This window comes from Bufo bufo, chromosome 3, assembly GCF_905171765.1.
Source record: "Bufo bufo chromosome 3, aBufBuf1.1, whole genome shotgun sequence".
NCBI classification, from domain to species: Eukaryota; Metazoa; Chordata; class Amphibia; order Anura; family Bufonidae; genus Bufo; species Bufo bufo.
Genome location: NC_053391.1, coordinates 432,385,785 through 432,407,868, shown reverse-complemented (window position 1 = coordinate 432,407,868; position 22,084 = coordinate 432,385,785). Strand labels below are relative to the sequence as shown.

The 22,084-nt window shown below is 40.9% G+C and overlaps 1 protein-coding gene across 1 annotated transcript in view; it reads right to left on the bottom strand.

Annotated features, from left to right (window-relative positions):
- Positions 1-22,084, bottom strand: part of DMD (dystrophin) — a 3,443,536-nt gene that overhangs the window by 661,731 nt on the left and 2,759,721 nt on the right. Inside the window, 1 exon segment of the mRNA XM_040424996.1 lies at positions 4,209-4,381. Within this exon segment, the coding sequence (XP_040280930.1) occupies positions 4,209-4,381 (173 nt within the window).

The window sequence follows — 22,084 nt, the reverse complement described above, 5'->3', positions numbered from 1 at the left end:
TTGAATATGTTATCACCTAAATGGTCAAAACAGGTCATGATGAGCTCTTTATAAAAACTGATTGTACTAGTGATGACTCATGTACTGTAGAAATAATTTGATTAACATTTAAATTGATTGGATCCATTGACAGATTAGGCAAACATTTTTAACAAAAATGATACTCAACCACTTCCGGACTCCTCGTTGACTATATACATCTGGGTGGTCCACAGTGAACTCTGCAAGGATGTTTCTGAGGTGGGAGTCAGTGACAACTGTGCTCCCCATAGAGAAAGCAGGAATGTTTTTTATTTATTTATTTTTGACCGTCCCTGTCTTCTCCCTTGCTATAGATACACATCAGGGAGTTCCTAGGGAATTGCACGAGCTTCTGGGTCATAGCAACTCTGCAGTGAGGTTGAACAGCCTTGTACAACATCTCTGGGAGATGCATTCCCTCTGTAATTGGGGCTAATATGTTACGGGAGAAATCTCCAATACAATATGTTATATTTAGAGCCCTGCAATAGTATTGAATGACAAGAAATAAAAATAAATAAAATTAAAAATAAATTAAAAAAACTAAAAGAAAATGCAACCACCAGCCACACAGACCTGTCTCTATTGATATTCCTCTATATCAAAACAATTGTTGTGGAAAGGAATATCATTTAAAAAAAGTGGTGTTGCATTTTTCTTTTCTTTTTTCATTTTTCTGGGTAAAAATAAAATAAAAACATAAACATGTTAAAACAAAAATGACAAAAATAAAGCCGTGTGTATAAAAATAAATACATTTATACGACCAAATTTAAAAGAAGTTATGACTCTCCTATACATGTACAAAAAAATGTGACTCGTCAGGAAGGGAGGTAAATGTTCTCAAACTGACTAAAAAAGATTGTTGGACTTCATATGAATCCAAGATAAAAATTAACCCTGTATGTCTACAGATGACAGCATACAGAGGTACAAATCCCATAATTACATTACCCCAGTCCCATAATGACAGTACCCCAAACACTGGCTCATATACTTGTTTTTCATGTTAGAACTTTCCTTTCCCTGTTCCCAGCATCACTGCATCCTGGCAGGATGGTCACATACATAGTACCTGTTTTGAGCAGCTTTCTGCTGGATTTACTAACAAACCCAGCATGGTTTGCTGTGTAAGGTTTCTCAGGCACCACCTAACATTGAGAGGGGAGGTGAAGTAGGCATGTCTACTTCAGATGGCCCAGTGTGACAGGTGAAGAAAGCTGTGAGAAAGGAGTACAGAGCAAAGATGCTGGGTTTAGTTAGTAAACCTGTCAGAAAGCTGATGAAAACAGAAAGTTCTGCATATGAACATCCTGCCAAGGTACAGTGATGCTCAGAAAAAAGGAAATCAGATATACAAGACAGCAACGTTCAGTGTGTGGTACTCTGGGCAAATTCATTATGGGCCTGGAGAACTTTCTTAGGTAAAGGTAGATTTATTATAGTTGCAATCAGATGCACAAAACTAAATAAATGGTCTAAACATATACAATAGATTAAATCCTTTTCCACGTTTTGAAACCTATCAATACAATTATGCTATAGTATAAGAAAAATAGAATAAGATGAAATGAAAGTGTATGCTATTATTATTTATTTGAAAGCGTCATTACTTCCATGGCACTATACATTTGAAAGGGGGTATATTGTATATACATAATATGAAACAAGTACAATGGACCTGACCTTAGAGGACTGGTAAAGAGGGGGAGAGGACCCTGCCAAGAAGAGATTACAATCTTCAAGTGAAAGGGGAAGGCCAAAGTAGATGAGGGTGAAGGCGGTCCATCTGGCTGTGTGGTATCAGCATACTTATTGGTTTCCTGAAGAGGTGGGTTTTTAGTTTGCTTTTGAAGGTTTGTATGTTGGGGGAGAGTCTGATGTGCTGGGGTAGTGAGTGCCAGAGTATGGCGGATGCATATGAGAAATCTTGTAGTCAATTGTGCAAGGAACAGACAAGAAAAGAACCTAGAAGGAGGTCTGGTGAGGATTGTACATTATATCAGGACAGCAGGTCCAAGATATAAAGGGGGGGCTTTATATGTTGTTAGTATGTTCAACTGAATTTGCTAGGCAATGGGGAGCCAGTGAAAGAATTTGCAGAGGGGGATGTAAGAGGAGAAACAATGGGAGAGGTGGATTAGCCTAGCAGCAGAGCTTAAGGTAGAGGGGTGTGATAGTGCTAGATGGGAGGCCACAGAGGAGGATGCTGCATAAGTCCAGGAGGGAGATCACAAGGGAATGCTCTAGCATTTTAGTTGACTTATGAGTGAGGAAGGAGAGAATACGAGAGATACCGTATTCTTGAGTTGAAATTGGCAGATGGTGGTAAGGGTTTGGATGTGTGGTTTGAAGAATAAGGCAGAATCAAATGTTAACCCCAGGCAGCGGACTTGTGAGACTAAAGAAAGCATGGTGCTGTTAACTATAATGGATAAGTCTGGTAGGGATGGGGGTGTAAAGTGAGATGGGGGAAAGATGATAAATTCTTTTGAGTTTTAACAAGTAGAAGGAGGAAAATTAGCACGGTGACGTCATTGCAGGTCCTTTTGCAAGTCCTGCAGAAAGAAGGAAGAAGAGGATACCGGCTGCGCGATCAAGTGGATGAGGTGAGTTTTTTTTTATTTTTAACCCGTCAATGGCCATTTTATTTAGCATTCTGTCTTAAGAATGCTATTATTTTCCGTTATAACCGTTATAACCATGTTAAATAATAATAAAATAACCCAAACACCGAACCCGAACTTTAGTGAAAAAGTCCGGGTTCGGGTCTGGATACCCGAACTCGCAAAGTTCGGGCGGAACCTGAACTTTGCAGTTCGGGTACGCTCAACCCTAGTCCTTGTATCAAAAACCATACAGATAAATATTCATCAAAGAAATACTGGACCTAATACATAACTTGGCCATGTGCTGCTATAGATTGGAATTATAACATCTACCAGCATCACCTGCGTTAAAATCCCCTCAATGTTGGTTTTGCAAGATGGGATGATAAAAGAATGCACCCCAGATAGGTATTAGGTTGACATTAAAATCTGGATGACCCTTTAAGCTCACATCTTGAGTCTACTTGGTGATCCTGACACCTGGCATCTGTATTAAAATAATCAGTAACCCATCATACTATGAACATCAAGCTATGATATAAAACTGATTTGAGGTTTATGAGAATTACAATGCAGTGCATCATGCCTAAATATATACATACTGTATATTGCAAAATACAGTACAATACAAATTAATGTAATGTTTCATTAAAGTGGTTTATCAAGAGTCTGTTATCCTCTCCTCGGGATAGATCATTAATATCAGACTGGCAGGGGTCCGACATTGGAACCCTCACTGATCAGCTGTTTAAGCCTTCTTGCAGCTTGCCAAGCAGCCATGTGTGATGTTGCAGCTCAGGCCCATTCACTGCAATAGGACTGAACTGCACATAGGTGATATGACCAATGAACATGAGGTCATTGGCCTAGGAAAAAGTCTTCGACGCTCACCAACAGCTGATCGGTGGGGGTGCCGTGACTCAGCCCCCGGTGATCTGATACTGATGAATTATCCTGAGGATAGTTTGTAAATATTCGAATATTGGAAAACCCCACAAACAATGTCTTACTTCAAATCATACTTAGAATTCTTAACTTGATGGTCCAGGGCCAAAATTCAACATCTGTAACAAGTCACCTATTTGTTTTTTTGAAAGTTGATGTGTTCTTAGTATGTAGCAGATGGGTCTTTGGATCTACTTACATGACTGCTATATGTGCACCATCTTTAGATATGCCCCTGCACACTCAAGTAAGTCCACTATATCATGCAGAAAAGGTCAAATAATTTCTTCTTTTCACAAGAAACTCAATGTAATAAATAAATGAATTAATTAAAAACACCCCATAGAAACCACTTTGTAACATCTGTCTACATAGCAAACCATTAACAAATGTTTTTAGAAATGCAGCAAGAAAAACAGTAGGGAAATCATCCTCCTGAAAGCTATGTGTGAGACACTCTAAAACCTTTTATATTAGACACATATAATAACTGTAAAGAAGCAAAAGTACTTTGGCTTGAACAAAATTAGATAATATAATAGTTATCTGGTCATATGCTGTTCTTTCATAAGACTTCATCATGAGATGGAAATTAATAAGTATATTTTTATAAATATTACTCTTGCCCAATACCTGATGTTAAGGGACTTTTTCCTGAGCTCATTCCACCGGATATTCATATTATCAAGCCTCCTGCACAAGAGAGAACCATCTTCAGACCCTTCCAAAGATTTAAGGATTTTCTGTCCATTTTCATCCAAAGAATGGAATACTTCTGTGTGGCCATCGATGTCTGCTTGCAATTCCTAGTATGAAAGAATGAAATGTTGTATAAAAACAGTTTTATGCAGAAAAAGATACTAAGAAGTAGCTCAAATACAAGAAGCTTTCATGCCATATACCCAAAAAGGTTATGATGTTCGTGTATCCCACCCAGATGCTGCAAGTGATTGTCGAGAGGGACGCGTCCCTCCTGGAAGTCGCCAGATATCTAGCAGAGGACACTGCTGCTATTACATTCAGCGATGACCTCCGCAGCAGGAGAGGAGCTATCGCTATGCCATTGCTCGTCCCCCACGGTGTGCCGGTGGCAGATCGTGATTATATAGCACAATCTGCTGCTGGCAAATCCAGATCTTTCAGCGAGCTGAAAGCTTTGAATTGCGCAATGAAAATCAAGCAATCAGAGGCAGTATTAGACAGCCAGATGATTACTTACGAGTGTTCATAGGAACGCTCGTTAAGGATTAACAGGCAGAAAATATGCCTGTCTAATATACCCTTAAGGCCTCATGCACACGACCGTATTTTGTTTCCGTGTCTGTTCCGTTTTTTTTTGCGGATAGGATGCGGACCCATTCATTTCAATGGGTCCGCAAAAAATGCGGACAGCAAACCATGTGATGTCCGCATCAGTATGTCCGTTCCGTTGCTCCGCAAAAAAAATAGTGCATGTCCTATTTTTTTCTAGTTTGCGGACAAGGATAGGCATTATTACAATGGATCCGCAAAAAAAATGGATCCGCAAAAAAAACAGATGCCATACGGAACGGCATCCGTTTTTTTTGCGGAACTGCAATTTGCGGACCGCAAAACACATACGGTCGTGTGCATGTAGCCTAAGAATCCATTGAATAGTTTACAGTTTACATAAATCTGGAATAGTCTTTTCTGAGTATTTCAGATTGGTTGAACAATTAAAATAAATAATAATAATGAATAAATAATAATAATAGTGACACATACACGTGATGTGAAACATCAACACTAGAATCCTTAATATATTGTTCATCTTGTATGAAACTAGGACATAAGCAACTAGAATTCAACAATATGATTTTTTAATAAAAGGGACACCTTATTTCAATCAAACATAATTGAATTCAATACCAGTAAGAGTAATGTACGAAAAATAAACTCATCTTTTAATAGCAATCAGAATAAAATTATATATATATATTTAGAATGATAACATCATCATGGATTTATTACATTATCTAATGGTATGATGCTTAGGCTGCTTCTGTTAGAGCATTGCAGTATGTGTACTGACGTGATCAGATGCATTGTGTCTGTCCCAATGTTATGCTGAGCTGAACAATAAAAAAATAGAAAATAGGTTACCAGTTATAGATTAACGACTAAATAATTTAGTTTAGAAGAGTCTTGCCATAACTTTATCTATTGCCTTCCCCAAAAATATTAATATAACATAAATAAAAAATCATGCAAAGCCAAAATAGTTGTAGAAAAAGAAGCCAAGTTATTATAAAATTACTCACTCAATGTGTTAGTCAAGAAAAGTACATCTGAATGTTCAAAAATGCTAACCTTCACATTATATTTCCTCCTATGCAACATGCTTTGAAGACTGTAACATCAGTTGAACTCTGAGGCAGTTGCAAGACAATTCTGAACTGATGGCAGTGAAGTCCCAATTCTTGTTACATAATGTTCTCAAAAACATTCTTAAAGCAGAATCTCACACAAGAGACAAATAGATACTTTGTTTTGTGGCAAAATTCTGATCACATCTCCAAGTGTAGGATGGGGCAATGACATAATAGAGGACATGGAACGGCAAACTTTGTTTTTAACTGTTGCGGTAGTAACATCAAGGGAGACAAGTATAAAAAGCTATCAGCATTCTGAAATACTCAAATCCAAACTGCACTGGATGAGTTAACATACAGTATACAACATAACACAATAATAAGAGGCACAGTTTTTAGTTTTTCTCGCTTATTTGAGTGCGCCAGTTGATGCCAAAAGAAAATTCTTTCACAGGCTTGCTGGCATTCCGCTCGACCTACATGCTGAATGGATTCTTTGTATGTGTATGAGTCTTTCTGTTTATATGCTTCAGTTGTAACTTTTTCTTTTTATGGCTTTTATTGGTCAGACAAAAAGTAGCACAGTTTGACTTTAGAAACACTTTAAAACATACTGCAAAATTAAGTTCCATTGCATCATACTGCTTTATCCTTTGAAAGGGATGTGTCATCAGAAAATGACCTATTGTTTAAATCACATTTTTATGTTTAGCATATTTTTAAATAATTTTGGCTTTTTAATTTTCCATGTCAATATCTACATTTAAACAAAAAACATAAAATCCTGTATTTTTTAAACTGGCCACTAAGGCTACTTTCACACCTCTGGTTTTAATTTCAGCAGGTGGTCTGGCAGAGAGTAGGATGCGGTATTTCTCCGGATCCGGCGCTAGGTATAATGGGGTCCGGTGGAGATCTATACGCATTCGGGCAGACAAGCAGAGACCCGGCAGAGACAAACTGCTGCATGCTGCAGTTTGTGTCTGGCCGATTCTCCACTTGTCTGCAGGAACAGCCATGTCAGTCAAAGCCTAATAATAGGCGCCCCTTCTTGGTCTGTACAGATCACTTTAATGCACTTATCTACTTATCAGTCATTCTAAACCTGCCTATAATGATATCACCTCTGTGTATAGATTAGACAGGATTCACCATACACAATAGGTGACTGTCAAGTTCCAGAGTCGGAAAACCCCCTGAACATATCACAAGCATACAGAAAATAAAAGTATCCAGAGTAGGCCAAAGAAATGTTTTATTAAACAAATGACCAGACCCAAACAACTGTAATAATTCTGGATAAACAGGAAGGAAACAGCGGCAGATGTAGAACCACTGGGACAAGTGACCAGTTAAAAAAAAATAATAATAAGGGCATTATTCCTGTGCTCCCCTGGTTTTCACTCTTTAACCCCTTTACAGGGATCTGATCTTCGCCGCAGGGGAGCAACTGGACCACTACCTCCTGGGATGGTCCTGGTATACTTGGTAGAAGCCTACTATGAAACAGATGCTGGAGCATAACACCAGCGGTCCATTCAAGACATAAAACCAGGAACACAGGCAAACAAACAGGAACCCAAATAAACCTACAACTTACAGCACTGTTCAGCCGGTAACAGGAGCACAGACGAGAAACATCGTCAGGAATTCATGTAGAACTGGATGGCGCCTACTGACAGACAGGACAAACTCAGAGACATACAGGCATAGCCAGGACCCGATACAGATATGGATACAGTGAGCATGGCGCACACAGGCAGACCAATACATGCAGACAACATAGAAACATGCCTGGGTCCCATACAGTCAAAGAATGAACATAAAAAACATGAAGAAATAGTAACATGACTGGACCCCATGCAGAACTGGGTGCATGGCGGTCACAGATGGACATACAAAATACTGAGACAAAGTAACATATTAGAAACTCCCAGACGGAGTAAGACATGGTGACATTAATGAAGTATCAGGCTGAGCAAACAAGTCAGGGTTCATGCACACGACTGTATGTATTTTGTGAACCACAAAAAATGGATTTGCAAAAATACAGATGACGTCCGTGTGCATTCCGTATTTTGTGGAACTGAACAGTTGGCCCCTAAAAGAGAAGTATTATCCTTGTCCATAATGTGGAAAATAATAAGATATGTTAAATTTTTTTGCGGAACGGAAATACGGAGATACGGAAACGGAATGCATATGGAGTAACTTCCGTTTTTTTTTTTTTGCTGACCCATTGAAATGAATAGGTCCGCATACGGTCCGAAAAAATAAACGGCACGGACACGGAAAGAAAATATGTTTGTGTGCATGAGCCCTCAGGGTAGAATCACAAACACATTGCTCAGTAGAATTAGGGAAAAATTCCTTTCCAACTCCAAATATAGCAATTAGAATACTGTGTAGTTAACTCCCTGGAGCAATAACCCTTCTCCATAAATCTAGTAGCGATTTCTTGTTAGATTGTTGCACTCAAGAAAAGCATCCAGGACCATTTTACACTGACTACCTCCAAAGTCTCACTGGTGTGACAGTAAAGAACCCTCAAGTGTCAAAGTACAAAAGGAAAATGGATTTAAAGAGATTGATTTTCCTGCTAATATAGTTGAGTTCCAGACAATAGTTTCCATGACCAACAGTTAGTGTTGATCGAGCACCAAAGTGCTCGGGTGCTCGGGCCGAACACCTCGGGATGCTTGGGTGCTCTACCGAGCACCCGAGCACAGTGGAAGTCAATGGGAGAACCCGAGCATTAAGGGTCCATTCACACGTCCGTAATTTGGGTCCGCATTCGTTTCGCAATTTGCGGACCCATTCACTTTCAATGGGGCTGGAACGGATGCAAATCCACATTTCCTGGATCCGCATCCGTTTTTTCGGGATCCGCATCCGTTTTTTCGGGATCCGTTTTTTCGGGATCCGCAATTTCGTTCCTGGAAAAAATAGAACATGTCCTATTCTTGTCCGCAATTGCGGACCAGAAAAGGCATTTTCTATTATAGTGTCTGTGATGTGCGGATCTGCAAATTGCGGATCGCACATTGCAGGTGTCCGTGTTTTGCGGATCCGCAATTTGCGGATCCGCAAAACACTTACGGACGTGTGAATGGACCCTAAACCAGGCACCCCCTGCTCTGAAGAGGGGAGGGTGTCTGGTTCACATGAAAAGGTCAGAAATTCATGGAAACCCCACTAAAATGGTTTGGTAACAGCATGGGGAGGATGTCTGGATGCATCTTGGACTCCCAGGTCGCTGCTGGGAATGATGTTGTCTGAGTAGTACGCCACTTTTACAGACTGACAATAATAGGCACAAAACCGAAGATAAAATTGATTTTAGAGGAAAAATTGTTAGGAAACATTCTTTCCTGTATATTTACTTGTACAGTGGGGCAAAAAAGTATTTAGTCAGCCACCAATTATGCAAGTTCTCCCACTTAAAAAGATGAGAGAGGCCTGTAACTTTCATCATAGGTATACCTCAACTATGAGAGACATAATGAGAAAAAGAAATCCAGAAAATCACATTGATTTTTTAAGAATTTATTTGCAAATTATGATGGAAAATAAGTATTTGGTCTCTCAATACTTTGTTATATACCCTTTGTTGGCAATGACAGAGGTCAAACGTTTTCTGTAAGTCTTCACAAGGTTTTCACACACTGTTTCTGGTATTTTGGCCCATTCCTCCATGCAGATCTCCTCTAGAGCAGTGATGTTTGGGGGCTGTTGCTGGGCAAAACAGACTTTAAACTCCCTCCAAACGTTTTCTATGGGGTTGAGATCTGGAGACTGGACCTTGAAATGCTTCTTACGAAGCCACTCTTTTGTTGCCTGGGTGGTGTGTCTGGGATCATTGTCATGCTGAAGGACCCAGCCACGTTTCATCTTCAGTGCCCTTGCTGATGGAAGGAGGTTTTCACTCAAAATCTCACTATACATGGCCCCATTCATTATTTCCTTTACACGGACAAGTCGTCCTGGTCGCTTTGCAGAAAAACAGCCCTAAAGCATGATGTTTCTACCCCCATGCTTCACAGTAGGTATGGTGTTCTTAGGATGCAACTCAGCATTCTTTCTCTTCCAAACACGACGAGTTGAGTTTTTACCAAAAAGTTCTACTTTGGTTTCATCTGAACATATAACATTGCCCCAATCCTCTTCTGGATCATCCAAATGCTGTCTAGCAAACTTCAGATGGGCCTGGAGATGTACTGGCTTAAGCAGGGGGACACGTCTGGCACTGCATGATTTGAGTCCCTGGCAGCGTAGTGTGTTACTGATGGTCCCAGCTCATCTGCAGGTCATTCACTAGGTCCCCCCGTGTGGTTCTGGGATTTTTGCTCACCGTTCTTGTGATCATTTTGACTCCATGGGGTGAGATCTTGCGTGGACCCCCGATCAAGGGAGATTATCAGTGGTCTTGTATGTCTTCCATTTTCTAATAATTGCTCCCACAGTTGATTTCTTCACACCAAGCTGCTTGCCTATTGCAGAATGAGTCTTCACAGACTGGTGCAGGTCTACAATTTTGTTTCTGGTGTCCTTCGACAGCTCTTTGGTCTTGGCCATAGTGGAGTTTGGAGTCTAACTGTTTGAGGTTGTGGACAGGTGTATTTTATACTGATAACAAGTTCAAAAAGGTGCCATTAATACAGGTAATGAGTGGAGGACAGAGGAGGACCTCTTAAAGAAGAAGTTACAGGTCTGTGAGAGCCAGAAATCTTGCTTGTTTGTAGGTGACCAAATACTTATTTTACCGAGTAATTTACCAATTAATTTATTAGAAATCCTACAATGTGATTTCCTGTATTCTTTCCCCCCCATTCTGTCTCTCATAGTTCAAGTGTACCTATGATGAAAATTACAGGCCTCTCTCATCTTTTTAAGTGGGAGAACTTGCACAATTGGTGGATAACTAAATACTTTTTTGCCCCACTGTATGTAAAGTGCAAGTGCTGCCAAAAATTACAAGAAAGACGCACTCCGATACAACCTGTATATCACATAAAGGAGGGCCTCATTCACATTGTGGTATAATTTTTCAGGTAGTGGGACTCCTACACTCAAAGCCTATGCACTAAGTAAAAGGGCTGCCAAAAATTACAAGGAATAGGCACTCCGATACAACCTGTATATAGCATAAAGGAGGGCCTCATTTACATTGTGGTACAATTGTTCAGGTAGTGGGACTCCTACACTCAAAGCCTATGCAATAAGTAAAAGGGCTGCCAAAAATTACAAGGAATAGGCACTCCGATACAACCTGTATATAGCATAAAGGAGGGCCTCATTTACATTGTGGTACAATTGTTCAGGTAGTGGGACTCCTACACTCAAAGCAATAAGTAAAAGGGCTGCCAAAAATTACAAGGAACCGGCACTCCTCTACATACACCCTTGAAAATTTGTAAAAGATTGTAGGTGAGGGCCTGCTGGTGAGCTGACCCTGTAAAAGATTGTATGTGAGGGCCTGCAGGTGAGATAACCCTGTAAAATAATGCAGGTGAGGACCTGCTGATGAGCTGACCATCTAAAAAATTATATGCGAGGGCCTGCAGGTGAGCTGACCCTCTAAAAAATTATATGCGAGGGCCTGCAGGTGAGCTGACCCTGTAAAAGATTGTAGGTGAGGGCCTGCAGGTGAGATGACCCTGTAAAAGATTGTAGGTGAGGGCCTGCTGGTGAGTAGACCATCTAAAAAAATTATATGTGAGGGCCTGCAGGTGAGCTGACCCTGTAAAACATTATATGCAAGGGCATGCAGGTGAGATGACCCTATAAAACATTATATGCGAGGGCCTGCAGGTGAGCTGACCCTGTAAAAGACTGTAGGTGAGGGCCTGCTGGTGAGCTAACCCTCTAAAATTTATATGCGAGGGCCTGCAGGTGAGCTGACCCTGTAAAACATTATATGCGACGAATAAGCATGTTGATATGATGGAAGAGGATGATGAGAAAAGGAAGATTCAACCATATACCCTTGTTTGTGGTGGAAGGGGTGCATGGGAATACAGTGTATTCAGTACATTATAAATAGTGATGAGCGGAAGGGGCAATATTCGAATTTGCAATATTTCGCAAATATTTGGTAGAATATTCATCATATATTCAGCTGCTAGAAGTTTCCTGAGACTGGAGAAAATGGTTGGCATGGCAGAACATTACAATAGCTTTATAGGCAGATAGAGTGCTCCAATATATTAATGATTGCGAAATTGGAACTAATGATGCAAATATTTTGGCGCAATACGTGCAACTTCACATTTTAACAGGTCCGACTACTTATTAGTGATTTGTGCACAGAGTATTGTTGTAAACTTGTGACATCACAGCACTATGTATGTATGTATGTATGTATGTAGCATACATACATACAGCACTATGTATGTAGCATGTATGTATGGACAGCAGAACCTATCAGCTACACTATTTCAATATCTAACCTACACTGACTATCTAACACTAAATATCTATAATATATATATATATATATATATATATATATATAAAAGCTAACTAACTATCTAATGTAATTACACAGGAAAGCAGAGAGCACAACAATAACACTGCTGTCTCTCTCAGATCTGCAAAATACTGCATAAAAGGATGTTGCTAAGCTCAGACAAAGACATTGCAGCCTTCTCATTGGCCCACAAGCAAGAAGGGAGGCTACTGATGAAAAAAAATCTAGAATTTTCAAAATTACGAATATATATCATTATATTCTAAATATTCACAAATTCTCGAAGTGCTGATATTCGCGATTAATATTCGCTATTCGAATATTTGCGCCCAACACTAATTATAAACAACACATTTAAAGTGCCTTTATGTTCATCAGCTTTCCTCTGGTGGAGTCGAAAAGTCATGGTCATTTTTATAAGAGTTAACCTGTCAGCATTTTCAGTTGACAGGCGGATATGCTTATCTGTTATAATGCCTCCAGCAGCACTAAATACCCGCTCAAACAAAACACTGGCGGCAGGGCAGGCCAGCACCTCTAAGGCATAGAGTGCCAGTTCGTACCACGTGTCCAGCTTGGACACCTAGTAGTTGTAAGGCAATGAGGGATCATTGAGGACGCTGACACGGTCTGCTATGTACTCCTTCACCATCTTCCAAAATGTTTCCCTCCTTGTGACAGTAGGCCACGCATCAGGGTGAGGGTTCTGGCAGGGTGTCATGAAACCTTCCCAGGCTTTAGAGTGTGTTGCTCTGCCTCTGTTGAAACTGCTGTGTGTTCCCCTTGTCTCCCCTCCTCGGTTGTCCTAGGAACTACAGACTCTGCCGCCAGCGTTGTCATATGGAAATTTTTGGAACAATTTTTCAACAAGGACCTTCTGGTATTGCACCGTTTTGCTCGTCCTCTCCACCAGAGGAATGAGAAATGAGAATTTCTCTTTGTAGTGGAGGTCGAGAAGGGTGAACAACCAGTAATCCGTGTTGTCTAAAATGCGTATAACGCGCGGATCGCTGGAAAGGCAGCCTAACATGAAGTCAGCCATGTGTGCCAAAGTACCAACAGGCAAGACTTTGCTGTCGTCATCAGGAGGATGACTTTCAATCTCCTCATCCTCTTCCTCCTCTTCTGCCCACCCACGCTGAACAGATGGAATTAAACTTCCATGGGTACTACCCTCTGTAGCGGAGGCAACCGTCCCCTGCTCCTTCTCCTCTTCATCGTACAATTCGCGCAGAGAAGAAGAACTGAGGGTGGTCTGGCTATCACCCTGTGTGATGTCTTCCCCCATTTACACTTCTTCCACAGGCAAAGCTGTGAGCAGCGATGGTTTGAGTAGACACAGAAGTGGGATGGTTACGCTGATAATAGCGGCATCGCCGCTCAGCATCTGTGTTGATACCTCAAAGTTTCTTAAAACCTCACAGAGGTCAGACATCCATGCCGACTCCTAGCTTGTGAATAGCGGAAGCTGACTAGAAAGGCGACAACCATGTTGCAGCTGGTATTCCACTACTGCCCTCTGCTGCTTGCAAAGCCTGGCCAACATGTGGAACATGGAGTTCCAGCGCATGCTCACATTGCACAACGAGCCAATGAGCTTGCAATTTCCAGTGCTGTTGCAGCGTTGACAGACCAACTGAAGCTGTCGATGGCTTGCGGAAATGTGCACACACGCAGGGCATCTTCACCAGTAGCTCAGGCAAATTGGGGTAGGTTTTGAGAAACCGCTGAGAAACCGTGTGTGTGAGCTTGCCGAGCTCCAAAGCTGCCACAAAGTTACGGCCATTATAAGTCGAAAACATGCCTGGTTCTAGGTTGAGTGGCGAGAGCCACAGCTCAATTTGGTCTCTTATCCCCTCCCACAGCTCTGTGGCGGTGTGCTGTTTGTCCCCTAAGTATATCAGCTTCAGCACGGCCTGTTGCCACTTTCCCACTGCAGTGCTACACGGCTTCCAGCTACCAACTGATGGCTGACTGGAGCTGTAAGAGGAAAATTCTGAGGTGGAAGTGGAGAAGGAGGAGCAGTGGGGGTTGGAGCCACTAACGTAAGTGCTGGCGGAAACCCTGATCGACGTAGGGCCCGCACACCTTGGTGTCGATAGCACCTGTGCCATCCCAGGGTACGACTCGCTTCCGGCCTCCACAACGTTCACACAGTGTGCCATCAGGGAAATGTAGCGACCCTGGCTGAATGCACTTGTCCATGTGTCCTTGGTTAAGTGTTTGGGATCGCCTTCTCTGCTCGTGACTGGATAAGTCTATCTCTGCTATAGTATGTTTGTTGTCGCACCAGACGGAGGGGAGGGGGGACCCTTATCTACGGATGGAAATAGAATGGCCACCCCTGACTAACCCTAAGCTGGCACCTGTCTGCCGTGATACCCTAGACGGGGTGTGAACCCGTGTGGCGATCTGGAAGCCTAAACCCTCAGTCACCCTAAAAAGCCTAGAGTGGGGAAAGGCCGATGGGAGCACTAGTCACCATCACTCATGTCTAGGAGAACAGCAGGGGAAGACAGCAACAAACATACTATAGCAGAGATAGACTTATCCAGTCACGAGCAGAGAAGGCGATCCCAAACACGACAGTCCACACCGGACAAGAGGCTTCACAGCAACACCATCAAACGATCTCCTTCAATGGTCAGAATAGAACTGGAAGTAAGGACTATATCTGGCAATGACTGCAAGTGAAACTGAAACTAATATAGTAGCTGGGAGTGGCAGACAGGACTCACCTGAGAAGGATGCCTACAAACTCCCAGTCAGGGCAAAAAGGTTCACAAGGCAAAACCCAGATGACATACCCTGAACCACGGAGCAAACTCACAAGCTATCGCGAGTAGCAAGTCGCTGCGACCTTCTCCTCCTAGACCTGTCTGGATCAGTCACAGTCGTGACAGTTTTTACTGTCACGACTGCTATCCCAGCAGCAGTCGTGTCGCACCAGACGGAGGGGAAGGGGGACCCTTATCTACGGATGGAAATAGAATGGCCACCCCTGACTAACCCTAAGCTGGCACCTGTCTGCCCTGATACCCTAGACGGGGTGTGAACTCGTGCGGCGAGCTGGAAGCCTAAACCCTCAGTCACCCTAAAAAGTCTAGAGTGGGGAAAGGCCGATGGGAGCACTAGTCACCATCACTCATGTCTAGGAGAACAGCAGGGGAATACAGCAACAAACATACTATAGCAGAGATAGACTTATCCAGTCACGAGCAGAGAAGGCGATCCCAAACACGACAGTCCACACCGGACAAGAGGCTCCACAGCAACACCATCAAACGATCTCCTTCAATGGTCAGAATAGAACTGGAAGTAAGGACTATATCTGGCAATGACTGCAAGTGAAACTGAAACTAATATAGTAGCTGGGAGTGGCAGACAGGACTCACCTGAGAAGGATGCCTACAAACTCCCAGTCAGGACAAAAAGGTTCACAAGGCAAAACCCAGATGACATACCCTGAACCACGGAGCAAACTCACAAGCTATCGCAAGTAGCAAGTCGCTGCGACCTTCTCCTCCCAGACCTGTCTGGATCAGTCACAGTCGTGACAGTATTGCTTTTCAATTGTGGTTCAACAGAATAATTTATAAAACAAACTAATAAAACTGGCCTGGTACCATTAACTTAATATTTAGTTGCACAACCTTTTGAAGCAATCACTGCAATCAAGTGATTTCTATAACTTTCAATGAGACTTCCGCACCTGTCCACAGGTATTTTGGCCCACTCCTTGTGAACAAACTGCTCCAGCTGTCTCAGGTTTAAAGGGTATCTTCTCCAGACTGCATGTTTCAGCTCCTTCCACAGATGTTCAATAGGATTTACACCAGGGGTCATAGAAGGCCACTTCAGAGCCCAAAGCTTTACTTTTAGCTATTCTTGGATGTTTTAGATGTTTTAAATGTGTAATTTGGGTCATTGGACCCATGACCTGCGACTGAGAACAAGCTTTCTAACACTGGGTAGCACATTTCCTTCTAGAGTGCCTTGATAGTCCTGATATTTCATTGTACCCTGCACAGTACAGTGTAGTACAGTACAGTGTAGTACAGTACAGTGTAGTACAGGAAGAGGAAACAGAAAGGCGTCCATAGGGTGAATATGTAAACATAAAGTATGGCTAGTAAGGTGTAGAGAGTTGCATCTTCTGTGCTTATGCTGAATTAGTATTGTATACTTGGAAAATGAAATGATCACCACCATATCTTGGTACCCTGGGTCTGGTTGCCAAGCTCATCTAGGTAAAATGCAAAGTAGAATTTTTTGGGTGACAATGTAGCCCCCACTGTAATGTAGGATTTTTTGTTTCGCTGATTCGAGTGATGGATCAAAACACCCATACAATATTAAAATTTGTTATATTTATTGCAATCTATAAATGCAACACATTTCAGGGCTCCAAGGCCTCAAGGCATTCTTGTAACTTGGAGCCCTGAAACACATAACTTTTATAGGTTGCAATAAATATGCCAGATTTTAAGTTTGTCTGAATTTGTACCCATCATTCGCATCTGTGCTCCAAAAAGTCTTGCATTGCAGTGGTGGCTACATTGTCACCCAAAACTTTCTACTCAGAAGAGTTCTAACAGAAAGCGCCGGTCTTGATAAATCTCCCCCAAGTACGTCCTTCTGAATTCACAGAGAAAAAAGTGTAAGAACTGGGCAGAAGGCTGCAAGATGAAGTCAAAATACAGAGCCAGACTCCAACCTGTGTTCCAGCCTCATAACAGAAGAGTGGAGTCCAAGTAAATAAGCGAAAAGGCACCTAGTGTAAAGACTGTTTAACCCCTTCACTACCAGCGTCATACATATACGGCGCTGGAGCGATGTGTAAACATGGTGCCCTACCCTGTAATAATGCTGATCGTGGTAATTGAAGGCTTTAGATGCTGTGATCAAGTGAGATCACGGCATCTAAATGCGCAAAAATTGCACCCCCTGTGGCCAATGGGGCTGTCGGTAGTTGCTTTGAACAAAAAAAAGAGCAAGGATTTAACAAGGTAAAAAAATCTCATTTTATTAATTATAAATCACATGAACATTACAGGTGAGACTCAAAAGGGACAGAACATGGAGACTGGGCCACAAAAGGGCTCTGCAATGTGGAGAATCACAATGGGGGATAATGGGACCATATACAGCAGGTAACAGACAATTAACAGAAGCTGTGAATATTGGAGTAGTTGTGGGTGCAATTGCTGTCCCCTAGTGTTGAACAACTACCTAGCTCTTATTCACAGCGTCCAAGCAATGGATGCTGTAGGGTGTAATTGGACAGTGCAATACTACTCATAAAGATGGCATATAACAATAACTGTAAATCACTAGTCCCACCCTAATCCAGATACCATGTTACCTACCCATGTTGCTGCTGAAAAATGGTGATACGGTTCCCCCACTGCTTCGACCTCAACACGTGTTTCGCCACGTAGGCTTCTGTAATGTTCATGTGATTTATAATTAATAAAATGAGATTTTTTTACCTTGTTAAATCCTTGCTCTTTTTTTTTTACAAGTTGCAGTAAGTTGGGGAGTGGGGTTCGGTTTTTGGGTTATTGTAGGCTCTAATAGGTAGTTGCTTTGAATACTATGAGCCTCGCTGACGAGGCTTATAGTATTCATCCTGCAAATCTTATTTTGGCCACCAGATGGCAGGCCAACATAACAAATGAGCAATTGACAGTCATAAACTCAATTTAAAAATCCCTGATTGTACAAAATTAAAAATAAAAAAACAGAATTTATAGGCTCATATATGAGCTTCAAAATCATTACACAGAATAAAAAAATTGTTAAAAAAATATATATATATAAAAAAAGTTTAAATCTGTATAATAAAAAAATAAAAAAATAAATATCTAAATAACAATAAATATAAACATCATGGGTATAACTGAAAACGCCCGTAATGGCGTAACAGACAAAAGGGTCAAAATTGCCGATTTGCCATGTTTTCATTGCTTTTCTTACCTAAAAAAATGTAATAAAATGTGATAAAAAAAGTCACACACACTCCAAATTGGTATCAATAAAAACTACAGATTGTCCCGCAAAAAAAATGAGCCCCCACAATGATGCCCCACATACATTTGGGGTATCGTTGTAATCATACTGACCCAGAGAATGAAGGTCATGGGTCAGTTTTGCCTCAAACAAATCGCTGTGGGAACAAAACCCCTAAAATGGTGAAGGAATTGTGTTTTTTTCCAATTCCACCCCTTTTGGAATTTGTTTACCGCTTCCCACTAGATTGTAAGACATAATTAATGTTGGCATTAGAAAGTCCAACTTGTCCCGCAAAAAATAAGCCCTCATATTGCTATGTGACTGGAAATATAAAAAAGTTATGGCTCAAGGAAGATAGAAGAAAAATGAAAACACAAAAATGAAAAAATTTTGGGGAAAAAAACACTCCGGTAGTGAAAGGGTTAACTGTATTCTATAGAAGAGTATTTACTGCTTTGCATTGCTGTGGTTGTCCCTGTTAACTGAATATTGGGGGAGATTTATCAAACTGGTGTAAAGTAGAACTGGCTTAGTTGCCCATTTCAACCAATTAGATTCCATCTTTCATTTTTCGAAAGAGCTATGAAAGATGGAAGATGAAATCAGGTGGAATCTGATTGGTTGCTCTGGGCAACTAAGCCAGTTCTACTTTACACCAGTTTGATAAAGCTCCCCCATTGTTTCTAGAGACGTTTAAGAGACATTTAAGTTGTGTGTTGTTGCACCTGTCAAGTTATTTGTTGCATCATGCTGTCATCATCCACCTATAGACATTAAAATAGCATATACTTATATAAAAGTGAAAAAAAAATGTGAGTAATTTTCCAATCCCATTTTGCAGGAAAAGCTATTAAATCCCTTCCTCGACAAGTTCATTTTGGTGGATTTTCATATGCGTTATATTTCATTAGCTTTAGCTGTTACTATGGTAACTCATGTCTGCTTAAAATCTTTGAATGGCACTGCCATTTTGCATTTAAAGTGTGGCATCCTCATATGATCATAAAAAAAAATTACATTTATCCTTGAAAGAACACATCAAATATCAAATATGAAAGTTATACTAATAATATTGGTGACAATTGTTCCACTCCAACTTGTGCTTGGATAATACAGCTCAACTAATTGTATGGTTTACAAGAGTATTTTACTTGGAAATACTACAATGTCACAAAGACTTTAATCTCACATTTTGGCTTCAGTAACCACATTTTCAAGATCACTGCTTGTTTTATTGATATTTAACCTAAGGGTGAAAACATTGACTCCCATTCATTTACAGGAAGTAGAGATCTATTTTAGAGCAAATGTCCTCCCCCATAAAAATAAGTAAAAACAAATGAGTTGTCATCTTTTGTCAAGCTGTATGTTATAAAGCAGGTATAGACCCACTGTTTCACTTTAAGAGATTTGGTTTGAGGCCACTCCCATGGACGATATCTAAGTGACCCCCCCTGACCCCCCTTTAACACTTATAAAGAGATGTGGAGGCCCGACGCAGGTCAGAAGCTGAGGAGCGGGTTATTACCGGGACAGCCAAGTCCACCAGGGAGACCTGACCTCCATAAAAACTATGTCCATTTATTTCTTTATTAGTAAAGACACACTATATAGATGTCATAGAGCTTATTGAGCTTACGGCCATCCACACTAATGTTTTATTGAAATACCTTTTATGAAAATAGCTCCCACATGACAGATCAGATAACATATCCTATTTATTTGTGTGGGACAAGCTGTTTCCAAAGTTTATTAATTTTCACTGATCAAAAGACATTGTAAAATATCACTAGTGTATATGTGCCGCTACTAAGAAATATGAGTGGACTCAAGGTTACACATATTATAGAGGCTGCTCATGCTGCTGCAACGAGGGGAAGAGTTTAGTCCAGTATGGCTGCAGTTCTTATCTTAATGGTTAGATTCCCTTTGCATGGGCCCTATTATGTTAGCAAACAAGAGTATGAGAAATCAACCCAAGGATCTGGAAAGGTAAAAGCAGAGAAGATCATATGCTGGGAATTTAGGCAAGTGGTGGTGATCTCATTTAACCTATTAGTGACCACCAATACAACTTTTTTTGGTGATAATTAATGAGCCTTAGGCTAGGCTGCCATCTTTTTAAGGGTCTCCCATACATGGGAGAGCAGGAGCTCATCTCTCACATGAAGAAGAACCCATTTACCCCCTTAGATGCAGCAACCAATAATGACTGCATAATCAAAGCAGTTTAGAGCGAGGGTACCCCCACTGTCATACATTGATAACCCTGCAAATAAGATTGCGGGGGGTTGATGTTTTAGCGTGGCAGCCTGGGGTCTAATAAAGGCCTCAGGTGGGACTGCAGTGTATGTCCATCAGGCTGTGTTTCTCTGGCGCAATCTGATAGTGCCTGTTAGTATACCACTGAAAGTATAAAACTGTACTGCAAAACAGTACAGTGTATTATAGAAGCAATCACTTCTATAAAGATCACCTGTTAAAGTCCTCTTGTAGGACTAGTAAATTGTTATTTGTAGTAAAAAAGTTAAGGTAAAATCTGCGTTAAAAAATGCACCTTTTTCCATTGAAAAAAATGCTTTCAATTAAAAGAAATTGCAAACCTAAAAACCCCTACACATGGATGTATTGCCACATTTATAACAATCCACACTAAACATTTATCATGAAACTTATCCTGCACAGTGATCGCCATCAAAAGAAAAAAATGCTAAAATTGCTGTTTTTTGTTTTTTCACCACCAAAAAAAAACTAAATAAAAAAGCAATCAAAAGTGTTATGTACCCCAAAATAGTAGCAATAAAAACTTCAAGTTACTGTATTCATCAAAAATCAAGCTCCCACACAGTTCCATAAAATGAAAAAGAAAAAGTTTGGGATGCGGCAATGCAACATTTTATTTAAAAAAAAATGTTTTTTATTTTGAAAAGGTTGCAAAATGAAAAAACAAAGCTATTTGTATTTGATATCAGCATAAGAACATTGACTCAGAGAATAAACTTATCATGATATTTATGCTGAAAAATGAACACTGCAAAATCCATAACGTAAAAACTCAGTGGTAATATTGCAGTTTTTTTCCCATTGTCCCTACAGAAAGAGTTAAAGGGGTTCTCCGGGCTTTTATTATTGATGACCTATCCTCAGGATAGGTCATCAATATCAGATCGCGATACCAGGCACCCCCGCCGATCAGCTGTTTACCTTCTCGCCGTCGCCTCTGCAGCGGTGAGCAGGTGTAATTACACCCAAATTGTCCCATTAATTTCAATGGGACGGATCGCTCCTATACAAGTGTATGGGAACGATCCGTCCCATTGAAATGAATGGGACGGTTAGGTGTAATTACACCTGCTCCCCGCTGCAGAGGCGACAGCGAGAAGGTAAGTAGTGAAGAGGAGGCAGCAATGGCACGCGCCTCTTCAAACAGCTGATCGGCAGGGGTGCCGGGTGTCGGGCCTTCGCCAATCTAATATTGATGACCTATCCTGAGGATAGGTAATCAATATTAAAAGCCCGGAGAACCCCTTTAATAAAAGTTAATCAGTAAGTTATGTGTAGGCTAAAATGGTGCCGTTAAAAAAAAAAAAAAAGTCACAACAAAAAACATGCCCTCATATGACTGAATCAAAGGAAAAATAAAAAAGCTACAGCTCTTGATAAAAAAAAGAAAAATTCTTGGTTAGTAAACC